Source organism: Cucurbita pepo, chromosome LG08, assembly GCF_002806865.2.
Source record: "Cucurbita pepo subsp. pepo cultivar mu-cu-16 chromosome LG08, ASM280686v2, whole genome shotgun sequence".
Classification (NCBI taxonomy): domain Eukaryota; kingdom Viridiplantae; phylum Streptophyta; class Magnoliopsida; order Cucurbitales; family Cucurbitaceae; genus Cucurbita; species Cucurbita pepo.
Window position 1 is genome coordinate 6,562,064 of NC_036645.1, and position 13,445 is coordinate 6,575,508.

The 13,445-nt window shown below is 36.6% G+C and overlaps 1 protein-coding gene across 2 annotated transcripts; it reads left to right on the forward strand.

Annotated features, from left to right (window-relative positions):
- Nucleotides 1-979: 979 nt before the first annotated feature.
- On the forward strand, nucleotides 980-13,280 carry LOC111800789 (enhancer of mRNA-decapping protein 4-like). 2 transcript variants are annotated; one of them, XM_023684639.1, is made up of 13 exons: nucleotides 980-1,054; nucleotides 1,224-2,142; nucleotides 6,083-6,132; nucleotides 6,335-6,491; nucleotides 6,621-6,839; nucleotides 7,208-7,336; nucleotides 7,612-9,219; nucleotides 9,452-9,811; nucleotides 9,891-10,010; nucleotides 10,136-10,306; nucleotides 10,945-11,109; nucleotides 11,183-11,308; nucleotides 12,710-13,015. In XM_023684639.1, exons 2-13 carry the CDS (start codon nucleotides 1,321-1,323, stop codon nucleotides 13,013-13,015), a joined length of 4,233 nt encoding a protein of 1,410 aa, XP_023540407.1. In that variant the 5' UTR covers nucleotides 980-1,054; nucleotides 1,224-1,320. The 2 variants fall into 2 exon arrangements, with proteins under 2 accessions (XP_023540407.1, XP_023540409.1); XM_023684641.1 differs by lacking the exon at nucleotides 980-1,054 and having other exon boundaries at nucleotides 1,321-2,142; nucleotides 12,710-13,280.
- Nucleotides 13,281-13,445: the final 165 nt, after the last annotated feature.

The window sequence follows — 13,445 nt, forward strand, 5'->3', positions numbered from 1 at the left end:
CAGCATTAATTATTCAACTTTTTAATAATAATTTTGATAATTTTATTTATAATAATTTAAATTTATTGGTGTAATCTTAAGCTATATGTAGTTGACATAAAGTAAAATTATGTTCGAGTAATAACCTAAAGAATCTATAATATATGATTCATAATGTTGGGTGCCTTATAACATTACTGATACAATCCATTTTATAATAGTTACAAATAATTTGATCCAAATTTTTTATGTGGAGATATATGTGTGACGGTATTTCATACAACGAGTTTATATAAAACTAAATCATAAATTTCTTTTAGATTTTTGTATTCCTCGTTCAAGGAAGATGTTCGAGTCATAACAAGAAATATTTTAAATAAAAAACCATCATATACTATCTCAATAAATTCCTCGAGTAATTATTACTTCACTTTTAATTATTTTATTTAAATCTAAATAAATTAAAATCTATCCAAAAATTTATTTCTAAATTATCTATTTGGATAAAATGTTCCTTAAAAAAAATAATTTTCAACTATTAATCTTAAATTAAGAACGGAAGTCTTTTATTTATAATACGTTATCGAGAGCAAAAAATTTCGACTGATTAATATCATTAAAATATTTATCGGGATCATATTCATAATCCAAAAACTCCCGTACTTGATAATAATTTTTTAAAAAATTATAACTAACGTGGAAATATCCACTTATTAAATTAATTCCAACGTCTTAATTCATGCATGATTTTGATATTTGCTCATAAATATATATAGAAAAAAGTTGATACGTCAATAAATATTATTTTAATTTGGAGAAAATAATTAATTATAGAAGAGCCGTTTTGATTCCAAAGAGCAATGGAATCGATTTTTTTAATATTATTTGGGGGCAAAATAAAATAATAAGTATTTAAGAAGTTTTTAATTTTGTATGTAATAAATTTAATTTTAAAAAATCAAATGATTAATTAAATTTAATATAACTTAGAAAATTAAATGTTTTTAGATAATTAAAAAATAAATAAATTTGTAAGGGATTTTCATTATCATTTTTTCATGTCCATCTTCATCAGGTATATAAATCGGGTCTCGCCGGTGCTTCGCTCTTCACTTTTTTTTTTTTCTGGTTTTTGTCTGGGTTTCTTAAGATTACCGGATTCGATATCTCTATTTCTCCCATTTGTTTCTTGTTTTTTTTTTTTTTCTCTCTTTTTCAGATCGTTCTCTGTTTCTGTTTTCCAGATTCTTTCCACTCCGAAAATTGATCCCAAAATCATCCTGATTGATCTGAAATTCACGAGTTGCAGATCTGGGTTGTGCCGAATTGAGCTGATTCTTCATGGCTTCCCCTGGGAATCCAAACCCAAATCCAGCGAATCCGCCATTTGATGTGCAGAAATTCTTTAAACCCACCATTACAAACCCTACGCCGACGTCACAAAACCCTACCCTCATGAATTCACCTCAATTTCCGCCTCCTTCTTCCTCTTTTCCGCCCCCTACTGGCCCTTTCTCTTACCCACTTCAGAACGCCCCATTTCATCACCCTTACCATTCTCCTCACCATCCCAATCAAGTTCCGTACTCGCAGGACCAGTTCTCTAATCTTCACCATCAGCGGTCTCTTTCCTACCCCACTCCGCCGCTTCAGCCTTCTCCTCCTCCCGTCAATATGGTTGTTCCTCAGAGCAATCCGGCTCAGAGCTCCGGTGCTCGGATAATGGCGATGATTAGAGCCCCTGGCTCTAATCTTGATCAACTTCCTCAGCCTTCTGCTCCGATGTTGTCTTCTTCATCGGGCGTTCCTGAATCTCCAGCACCTCCTAACGTTCCCATCATGACTACCATTCCAATGATGCAGGGGGTCAATCCTGGCATTTCTCCTACTGGGCCGGTTCGAATGCCCAGCAGTAAGCTTCCTAAAGGACGGCATTTGGTTGGTGATCATGTGGTGTATGATGTGAACGTTCGGTTGCAAGGAGAGATCCAGCCACAGCTCGAAGTCACGCCAATAACCAAGTATGGTTCAGATCCTCAGCTTGTGTTGGGGCGTCAAATTGCGGTCAACAAGACATATATATGCTATGGTTTGAAACAAGGGAACATTCGAGTTCTTAATATCAATACTGCGCTAAGATCATTGTTTCGTGGCCATGAGAAGGTTTGGCTTACAACTTTTTTTTCTTCTTTTAATTTGAATGAATTTCTTTTTTTTTTTTGTCTGCTTAGTTGGGTATCTTTTTGTTGTTTTTTTTATTAGTCATTGTTTTGCATCCTAATACTTGGCTCATTATAATAGTTACTTGTTAATTTTTGCTGTGGAAACAAGAATTTCATTTGATGTATGGAGTTTTACCAAAAGGCATCCTGCAGGAGCTCACGAGAAGGGCTCCAATTGGAGTTAAATAGAATACATAGATACAAAATGGTTTGACCAAGAGCTCCAAAAGAAGCTGCAGAAGCTATATTTTTCATAACGTTTGAAGTATCTTCATAATCTTTGTAAATAACATCCTATTTCTTTCGAGCTTACCACTCACAGAATAGCTCTAGAGGCAGTAAGCCAAAGTGGTCTGAAGGAGGGCTCTTTATCTTCCTTGGAAATTTGTATTATCGAAGAGCCTTCTCCATTTCTTAGGAGAGGTATTAGTCATAGCAAACTTCTGGAGGAGATTTTCAGGAAAAAGCTTCGTGAAGGTTCCAACTTCCAGATGATTTTATCTTCATCACTACTCGATATAGCATTTACCTTCATCTCTACAAGAACTGTTGCTGTACAATCCTCAGCCTCCTCTTCTTCTAAGTTTCCTCACTATTAGATACCAAGCGTTTGAATATTGATCCCAACACTTGTCCAGCAAATGTGATTTGATTTTCTGTTATAGGCTTATAATATCACACATCTGTGGGGGAGTTGTCACTTGAGACCTCACCAGGATCCTATTATCTTCACTCTACCTCAAACGTAACTATATCTCCTTTACCGTTGAAAGTGACATTGTTTGCTAAATTGACAAGGAATTTTGATATTTGCATCTGAGGATTGGAGCTTCTAGCCCTGTTTCTCTTGGCAACCAATGATCCAAAATATTTACCGAACTTTCACTTTTTATCATTTCATGCCATTGGGAGTCAACCTTCAAGGAGTGCCTCAAAGGCATTTGTGGGAATATGGTCATTTTCTTCTAGTCATATTTCCTATGTGGAACCTTTTGTAGGCTGATTTTAGAGGAAGAGCAATGAGAGCAACAATATTCAACTTGTCAAGGCAATAATAGCCCCAAATTTGCCCCTTGCTTGATGAGATTTTTAAAAATCTTATCAATCTCTTTAGTGATGCAGCTAGGAACCTCAAAAACGGATAAGTAATAAGTCGGAAAGCTAGTAAGGGTGACTCTGATTGATGTAAGTCTTTCTTCTTTAGATGTGAGAATTTTCATCTAGTTTAAAATGATTCTTTTAGTTTTTTTTCAACAACTAAGGTAAAAAAAAATTTCTTGTTTGTTGATTTCCCTCAAAGGTAGTCCCAGTTGAGAGACCATGCACCTAAAAGTAGGAAGAATAGTTAGACACCATAGCAACCTTCTTTGCCCACTGTTTTTAGTAAGAAACAAAATTGTCATTGTATCCATGAAAAGAGAGTGTTCAATGATACAAACTCCCAAGGGAGATAAAAAGAAAATAAAAGGCAGAATTATGAAATATAAAAGACTTCCCAGTTCATACAAATAACTTTCAAAGAGATTATAAAATAGTTTATAAAGAGAACACCGTTGAAAACCTTTCAATCTAGCGGCCTATGCTCATATTAATTCTCCAAGAAGTTGATTTCTATAAATTGATTCTCAAACTAGTGGCTTCCTTGAAGTTCTTTACAATCTTGAATAAATTACAAATCTTATGTTTATAGAAGGGAGTGATAAAGAAGAGTTTCATTTGCAAATTGGAGATAATTGACACTTGACATTCACATTCTTTAGGTACCACTTTTCCTAGGTTTGGAGTTATAACATCTATTGATCCCTCTTCCCTTTTGCAATCTTTTGGAAGAATTTTGAACTTTAGTGATTTTTTGAACCCCTTTTGTATTAATATGGTAACTGAAGATGGAAGGTCACCTTGGCAAGCTCCTTTGCCTTTTTCTGGTGATGGTACTGTTCCATTTTCTGATGTGCTTCCTGTTGATGGTGTGGTAGAATTTGTTGAGTCAGGAGATGGGGCATTTATTGAGCCCATTTTGATTGCTTTGATATTTAGGGTTTGTGTTTTGGAAGTCGATGGATTGGGTTACCTATCCATCTCTCTTTGCGTATCTGCATTGCCAACCAGTGAGGGGGATATTGAGGCTTTTCCTAAGTTATTCTTCTTGGAAAAAGCGTGTTGTGTTCCCTAATGACGACTCAGATATTCTTGAAGAAAAGGGTTATAGGTCTTGTGGTTTCCTCTGGTAAAAAATCATCTCCTCCTCGGGTCTCTAGTCTCAACTTTGGCAGCCATCAAGTCATCTTTACAGATTTTTCTAATCTTTTATTCACCAAAGGTGTCATTCATTCTGCAAAAGATCCTTTAATTTTTTTTAATTCTCCTTTTGATATTGAGGTTTTGTAAGCCAATTCAGAGGTCAATGTGAGTAGTGTGGAGTCTGTCTTGCCCATCATTAATAACAAGTCTTCTTTATTTCAGAAGCTTTAGTTTCTTCATTTCAGGGTTGTGATAACGAGTCTGTTCTTCATCTTTCCTTAGTTCCAAGCAAATTTGATTCTCTTATTGCAGCTTGTGGCCTTGAGTTGCATGAAATTCCTACTTTTGTGAATGACATTCGTTGTCGGGCTTAATATTATTTATTGCAGTTTCCTATCATTGGTTTGTTGCAAAGTTGTTTCTTTCTCAAGGTCTTTGGATCAGTGCTTTTGTGCTCGCTGAAAAGTTTTTTTTTCTTGTCTTGCGGCTTCAGGCTCTTTGTTTGCCTCTTGGTTGTTTTCGATTTTGAAGTTCGGCTTCTTGATATTCTTGTTCTTTGGTTCCTTGTTGCTGCTCGAAGTTCAGTTGTTCTCGCTTTTTATTTTCAGTTTTCTGTGCGGTTTTGTTTGGCTGATTATAGCATTGGGATTAGTTTTCTTTGGCTTTCTTTAGTTTCTTTTGGGACCACTGGTTTTCTTTGTTTTGCTCACTAGTTTTCTTTGTGTTTTTTTAATGCAACTAGTGAAAAGGTTCACTATACTGTTCCTTGTGACTGTTATCCATATTCAAGCTGCTTTCTCTATGTAATCTAGTAACCCATCATTTGGCCTCACTTGCCTAGAATGATCCATCAGAATTTTTGCTTATTAGCAGGCCACAACACTCCACCCTCCATAGTTTTTTTGAACTAACTTGTGCGATTATTGTTTAGCCGTTAAACATTTTTCCTCTCCCATTCCTAATTACAACCCCCTTTCGCTGTTAACTTTTAAGCCACAAGCCTACATCAACCACAACTCCCATGAAGTCCCTTCTCGGTGATCTGTACACTATCTTGTCCTTTGTAAAATGAAGAATAGAACCTTTAAGTGGTCCAACAATGGTATTGGAGAGCTAGTGAATCTACAATTCACCATCTATTATGGCATAGCATTTTTGAGAGTCTTAAACAGCAATGCTTGATACTTAGTATGTGTACCAATTATCTTCCTTTGGCTTCATATAAGTGCAGTCTATTTTATACTATAGTCCACGTATGATTAAAATGTCTCTCTAGCATTCTCTTAGAATCGCATTTCAATGTAGTATAAGGTGATAATTATTCCTTGGTTTGGTATTTTTTGAAACTATTGGTTTTTTTTTTTTTTCAAAAATAAATTCTTACATCCATGAGTGTCCGGGCTAGCATGCATGCCACATTGACTATTTTCAGGTGACAATTGTCTGTCCCTAACTTATATCCTTATTGACCACCAAGCCAACCTAGGGCGGTTTTGAAATTATTGTTATGGTTCTTACATTTTACATTTGTGTGCATTCTTACCATTTATATGGGTTCTGGTTAATCTCGACTAGTAATATCCTCTTTTTGACTCGCCTTCCTTCCCTCTTAATTTTTCAATGATGTCTTATTCATGCAGAGGGTCACTGACATGGCATTCTTCGCAGAAGATGTTCATCTTTTGGCTAGGTAATTATTCACTGCCTCCTAATTTAACTGTTTTTTCTGCCTGACCTTCTTATTTTGCCCTCTCCATGTTCTTTTTTTATTTTTATTTATTTTTATTTTTTAATTTTATTTTTTATAAACTCTCTTCTTGGAAGGGGGTTCAACCCCCCAAGAATTCCTTTTCTGATTTTTTACTGGGTTATGGCATATTTCTTGTATACAGTGTTGATGTAGGTGGGCGAGTTTATGTTTGGAAGATTTCTGAGGGACCTGATGAAGAAGCTAAACCACAAATCACTGGGAAAGTTGTCATCTCCCTTCATATGGAAGGAGAGGAGGAAATTGTGCATCCACGAGTTTGCTGGCATTGTCATAAACAGGCAATAATTATTTTAATGCTAACATCCATATGTAGAGCTGTGGATTCATAATTAGTTTTAGTTATGGTTTATAATTATCGCTGTACAGTTGCTCAAACCTCCATGTGTGAATGTTGTGAATTTGTATAGGAAGTTTTGGTAGTTGGATTTGGGAAGTCTGTTCTGAGAATTGACACAACCAAAGTTGGGAAGGGTGAAAGCTTTTCTGCCGAAGCTCCTCTCAAATTTTCTCTCGACAAGTTGATTGATGGCGTTCAGCTTGTTGGTAAGCATGATGGAGAAGTGACTGAGTTATCCATGTGCCAGTGGATGACTTCTCGATTGGTTTCTGCATCTATGGATGGAACGGTTAGTATTAATCCTTATGAATTTCTGAAGATGGTTACTGACGGGTACCTTTGTGATGTTTTCATTTTGCAAATACCTGCAGGAACTAGCAAGTATTTGCAATAAATAACTGAAGAAAAAGATCGTCCTTTTCTTTTTAGTTTACTAGCTATGCATTTATTTCCTATCAAGTAGATGCTTTGGAAGGGGGTTCTCTTTTCTTGGCTCAAAGTTTCTTCTGTATTATATTTTACTGTCATGTGGTGGAAATTAATATGTTATATCATCCATGTATTGAAGACAATGGTCATGTATGTTTACTGGCAAAAAAAACTTGTTGTTTATGGCTTCTTCCTTCTTTTCTGATTGTGTGTATACATACATTATAGATCAAAATCTGGGAAGATCGCAAGGCATCACCCTTGCTGGTTTTGAGGCCGCATGATGGCCAACCAGTTAATGCGGCTACTTTCTTGACTGCTCCAAACAGACCCGATCACATTATACTCATAACAGCTGTAAGTAGTATAAGCACTTCTCCCTTCAATTCAGTTGAAAAAGTTCTCCGTGCTTACACGAGGTCTGGCAGGCTAAGTCATAGGCACCTGATGTCTCACTGTTTGTGAAAGGCTGAATAATCACTTTCTATCTAAACAAAGGAAGAAAATATAAAATTATAAGTCTTTATCTCTACTCACTATTTGTGCATGTTCGCAGTATTTGACTGGTTTGATGTATTTTCTGTAAACCTTTTTGCCCTAATGCATTCTCTCTCATTTAAAACTCTTGATAGGGGCCTCTAAACCGGGAAGTGAAAATATGGTCATCTGCTAGCGAGGAAGGTTGGCTGCTTCCTAGCGATGCTGAATCATGGAAATGCACCCAGACCCTGGAGTTGAAGAGTTCAGCTGAAAGTCAAGTTGAAGAGGCTTTCTTTAATCAAATTGTAGCATTATCTCAAGCGGGCCTTCTTTTACTTGCTAATGCTAAGAAGAATGCTATATATGCAATTCACTTGGATTATGGTCTTAATCCAGCTATGACACGGATGGATTACATAGCAGAGTTCACTGTTACAATGCCCATTTTAAGTTTTACTGGAACAAGTGAAATATTAGACCGTCTAACACATATTGTCCAGGTTTATTGCGTACAAACACAGGCTATACAACAGTATGCTTTAGATTTATCTCAGTGCTTACCCCCACCGTTGGACAATGTGGGGTTGGAGAAGGCAGATTCTAATGTTTCACAGGATTCTGCTGGTATTGAAGGACTGGCTGCATTGTTTCCTTCTGGGAGCAAACCAACTGAGACACCCTTTACCAGTTCTACTCCCAGGGTTTCAGTGCTAGTCAATGGCTCTGAAAGTGCCTGTGCAGAAAGATATCCTGCAACCACCACTTCTCAAGATGCAGCGTCCATTGCAAATACAGAATGTAAACCTGTTACACTGTCGCCTGTAGCTAGTAACACAGACATTGTCTCTGCTGCAGCACCTCCTGTTCCTTTGAGCCCTCGCTTGTCTAGAAATCTGTCTGGTTTTAGAAGTCCAGTGGGTGCCTTTGAGGCTATTACTGCAGTTAGTGATCATGCTGGTGACCGACGTGGTAATGACTATCCAGTCAACCGAAAAATGGATGGATTACACACAAATTTATCTGAAGTGTCTTCCTTGGATGATGAGTCCAGAAACAATGAGGAGAAAATTGCACGGGAAGATTTGTCTAATGTCCTTAATCCTCCTACTGTGTTTAAGCATCCGACTCATCTGATTACCCCCTCTGAGATACTGATGGCTGTTTCTTCCTCTGAAACCCCTAATGTCATTGAAGGTAAGAGTGAGGTAGAGACAAATATACAGGATGTAGTTATTAACGATGATGTTGAAGATACTGAGCTTGAGGTTAAAGAGGTAGGTGAAATGAAATCTTCTCAGAATGGTGAATATTGTAGTAGAGGTGAGCCTCAGAACCTTTCTATGCATAACAAGGAAAAATACTTCTGCTCTCAAGCTTCAGATCTTGGTATGGAAGTGGCCCGAGAGTGTTGTGCACTATCATCTGAAAGTTATATCATTGAGGAAGCCCTACAAGTTGATGCTAATATAATGGTCACAGAGGTAGGTTCCCAAGCTGGTGAGGGAGATAGAACATCAGCCAAAGATGTGTCTGATAAGGTTTCTGATTCATCTATATCAATGACTCCGCAAATCACAACACCTAATACAAAGGGGAAAAAGAACAAGGGGAAGAACTCGCAAGGCTTAGGCTTGGTTTCCCCATCTCCAAGTGCTTTCAATTCTAATGAATCTTCCACTGAACCTTGTGGTAGTTCAAGCCTTCCCCCACCTGAAGCTGCGATGTCTCCTTTTCTGGCCATCCAAGATACGTTGAATCAGGTTATTGTTGGTAGATTTTTTAGAATGAAGTTGTCAATTTTATCTTTTCATCTCTATAAAAGAAAATGTTTGATTCTATGATCGACTTAAATTTAGAAATTTCATGATACTTGCTGAGGGAGTAATTCCTTTCTGATCATTTTATCACTATTTGAGATGGTTGATTGCATTTTGCATGGCTCTTTGCCTGTCTAATTTTATTCTATTAATTATTTCTTGTTATTTTGTGTAGATAATGAACACTCAGAAAGAAATGCAAAAGCAAATGCAGATGACGCTTGCAGTTCCAGTGACCAAAGAAGGTAAACGGCTGGAGGCAGCTCTTAGTAGAAGCATGGAGAAGGCCTTGAAAGCGAATAATGATGCATTGTGGGCTCGGATTCAGGAAGAAAATGCTAAAAATGAGAAATTGATGAGAGATAGTACACAAAAGATAACAAGTCTAGTTGCAAATTTTGTGAACAAGGACTTGCCTGCCTTTTTAGAGAAAGCTTTGAAGAAGGAAATGGCTGCCATTGGACCTGCTATGGTTCGCACATTAACACCAGCTATTGAGAAAACAATTTCTTCTGCCATCACTGATTCATTCCAGGTTTGAATTTGTTAGCATGTCTTCTCTTCGTCTCCTGTCATTTTCATCATGGACCTTATTCATGCCTTATGTGATGTAGAGAGGAGTAGGTGATAAGGCAGTGAATCAACTAGAGAAATCTGTTAATTCAAAACTTGAAGCTACCGTTGCTAGGCAAATTCAAGCGCAGTTTCAAACCTCTGGCAAGCAAGCTCTGCAGGTTTACTTATTTTCGACGTCACTTTTTCTTTAGTTGTTCTGCATCTATTAGAACTGATTGATAAGATTTCTTGGCACCTCTTGGATGTTGAGAGTTTTGGTTTGAGTAACAATCTTCTTATGCAGGATGCATTAAAATCTAGTTTTGAAGCATCGGTAATTCCTGCCTTCGAAATGTCGTGCAAAACCATGTTTGAGCAAGTAGATTCTACTTTTCAGAAAGGACTGGTTGAACATTCAGCTGTAGCTCAGCAGCACTTTGACTCTTCACATTCTCCATTGGCACTCACTTTGAGGGTACAATTGCTGTGCTGAAACTCTTGATAGAATATATTAGATTTACTCCCAGTTATTATTCTTTGTTTCACCTTCTTATTGGGGTGAAGCTCATCTTTCATCTTACTGCCTTCTTTCTTAAAATGTGGTGATCAAGTTATGTCACGATGCTTTTAAAACTTTGGAGCAGTGTGACATAGTTGTCTTCCTTATATGGTTTTGTTCTGTAAATTAATTGGTATTTAGTTTCCAAAGGATGGATGGATTTTAGAGAGTAAATTTCCGAGTTTCATGTCTAGCCTTAAATATTCTTTTGCTTTGCTTGCAGGATCTGTTCTCGATTTGTGATTATTTTAGATTTAAGCCTGTTTTTGTAGGTTCACGCTGAACGTAAAAGCGGTTGCATTTTGGAATTTAGACGAGGCCACACCTTGATTTTAAATTTTCTTGCATATCTGGATGGTGGATTTCTTTTAGATTCTTTAGAATTTCTTGTATCTGGCTTGAGCTAAATTAAATTATTAGGCATATTTGAAGGTTGAAGGTGATGGTATTTGATTAGCATGATTTGACACCTATATTCACCATAGCGTCTGGTAATTTTATTAATCATTCTTTGTTGTTTTCCACCTACTAATTAATTAAAGCATGGAATACAGGATTCTATAAATTCAGCATCAACAATGGCACAGACCTTGAGTGGAGAATTGGCTGAAGGCCAAAGAAAACTGATAGCCCTTGCAACTGCAGGAGCAAATGCTAGTTCAATAAATCCATTGGTTACCCAGCTAAGCAATGGACCATTGGGTGCTCACCATGAGAAGGTTTACATTCTTCTCTTTTCTTCTCTGTATTTCCCCTACTCCTGATCTGATGTATTCTCAACATATTCTGTAGGTCGAGGTTCCTTTGGATCCTACAAAAGAACTGTCAAGAATGTTATCAGAAAGGAAATATGAGGAAGCATTCACCACTGCTTTACAGAGAAGTGATGTGAACATTGTCTCTTGGTTATGTTCTCAGGTAATTTATGGTATGACTGATTTTTGCATGCATGTGTTTTCATGTCCATGCACAAGTGAACTTGGTGGTTGTGATAATATATTTTTCTTCATTTTCCAACTTTTCTTGTGTTTGTCCTTCATTCTTCTAGTGTTATCTTCGAAGATTTATTTATCTTCCTTTGCTATCACATCGATCTTCAGTACAATGTTGAACGGCCACCCTCTTCTGATCTGGAAATGCAGTTTTAGGACTGTATAGGCCTTTCAAGCTTTATGAAGGATGAATCCTTTTTCTTGCTATCCCTTAATTAGTTGACTTCCATATTTATTACCGTGTCTAAATTATAAATTTAGTTTTTGAATTTTTAAATTTATGTCAAAACGGGGTTGAATATTTAATTTTGTATTTTGTAGGTGCTCGAACTTTAAAAGGTTTCTAATAACAAACTTTGAATGTTGTGTCTAACTTAACATTTTTAAACTTCGTATATCTAAAGTTTAATATTCTATTCGACATAAAATTCAATTTTAGGCCTAAGAGACTTGTTAATATAAAAGATGTTAAATATGTTGGATATAATTTGAAAGTTGAAGCACCTATTTGACATAAAAGTTTAGGGTTCGATTGGAAACAAAATTGAAAGTTTTAAGGATTTATTAGATACTTTTTGAAGTTCAAGGACGTATTAGATAAATTGTAATTTAATCTTTAATCCAGTATGAACATTCATATATTTAATATGCAAACTGTAGCATATGACATGATGCTTGGAGTGCAGATTCATAATTTTGGGTATATTTTGTACCTTGACTCTTAGAAGCAGGGGTGGAATTAAGGAGCGAACATTTAGTTCATCACAAATCCATCATATCATAAAATAGTTAAATTAAAGTTCTCACCAATCTGCTCCTTGATAGATGCAGATATACTACCCAAAAAAAAAAAAAAAGATCATTTAATTTAAAAGTTGAAATTTAAAACTGTCCCTCAAGAAAATTTCTAGTTCCGTTTCAGCACAGAAGATAGCCTGTAAGTTGAGTTATTCCTGTACTAAGTCATTTCCTATATTGAAGCTTTAAGCTGAATATTTGGCTATGGTACTGGCAAAACTTCTGCCATTAATACCTTCTAAAAATTTTGGATGTTCTCAAATTGATAGCATACTGATAAAATTATGCATGCATTTTTTTTCCCACAATAAAAGATTATTACATATTCTGGTATTTACCATCTTTTTGCATGGTTATACATGCTCGTTGTTAAAATGATCAAAGTTGGCTTATATATTAGAACTGCTGTGGCTGCATCTGTTTCTTTACTAGTTCTGATAATTTGTCCATAACAGATCTGTGGTCTGTAATTACTGATTCTAAATTAGGAAGGGTTATGATATTATCCTCCTTTTGAATTGTTTGGCAGGTTGATCTTAGAGCCATTTTGTCAAATCCCCTTGCTTTAAGTCATGGAGTACTGCTGTCTCTCTTGCAACAGCTAGCTTGTGATATCAACAACGATAGATCCCTGAAAATTGCATGGATGACCGATGTGGCTGCTGCCATAAACCCCACGGACCCGATGATAGCGATGCACATAAGACCCATCTTTGAACAGGTGTACCAGATATTGAACCACCAACGGAGCTCGCAAACGATCTCTCCTGTTGAGCTCTCTGGCATTCGTGTTATCATGCATGTTGTCAACTCCATGCTGGTAACTTGTAAATGATTCTTCCTTCTTTTTCGCATGTAATTTTGTTCTGGCTTTTCAACACCCTAATGTGCAGATATAGAGCATGGAGCATAGATACACATCTCCTCGTTCATCATGTTTATTTCTGTAAAAGGAACCGGAAACATGTAGATCCGTTATTGTCGAATCTGTGAAATAGGTGTAGCGTTAGGCTCGCTGCCCTCATTTCTCTTCTTTTCTCTTCTTTCCATTCGTCATTTTACGAGTGATTTTTGTTGTCGTCGTGCTTAGAGATCTGCCAGATGAAATTTGTTGGAATATGTTGTGCATTCTTATTTTCTTTTTTCTGCTTCCCCACAACAAGCTTGTGGGGAAGAAAGGTTTTGTAGGCACTGATCATTTTATTTGTTTGTTTCATCAAGTGCTGAGAGAGGAAGTGTGCTTTTTCAGCAACACCCTGGGGGGG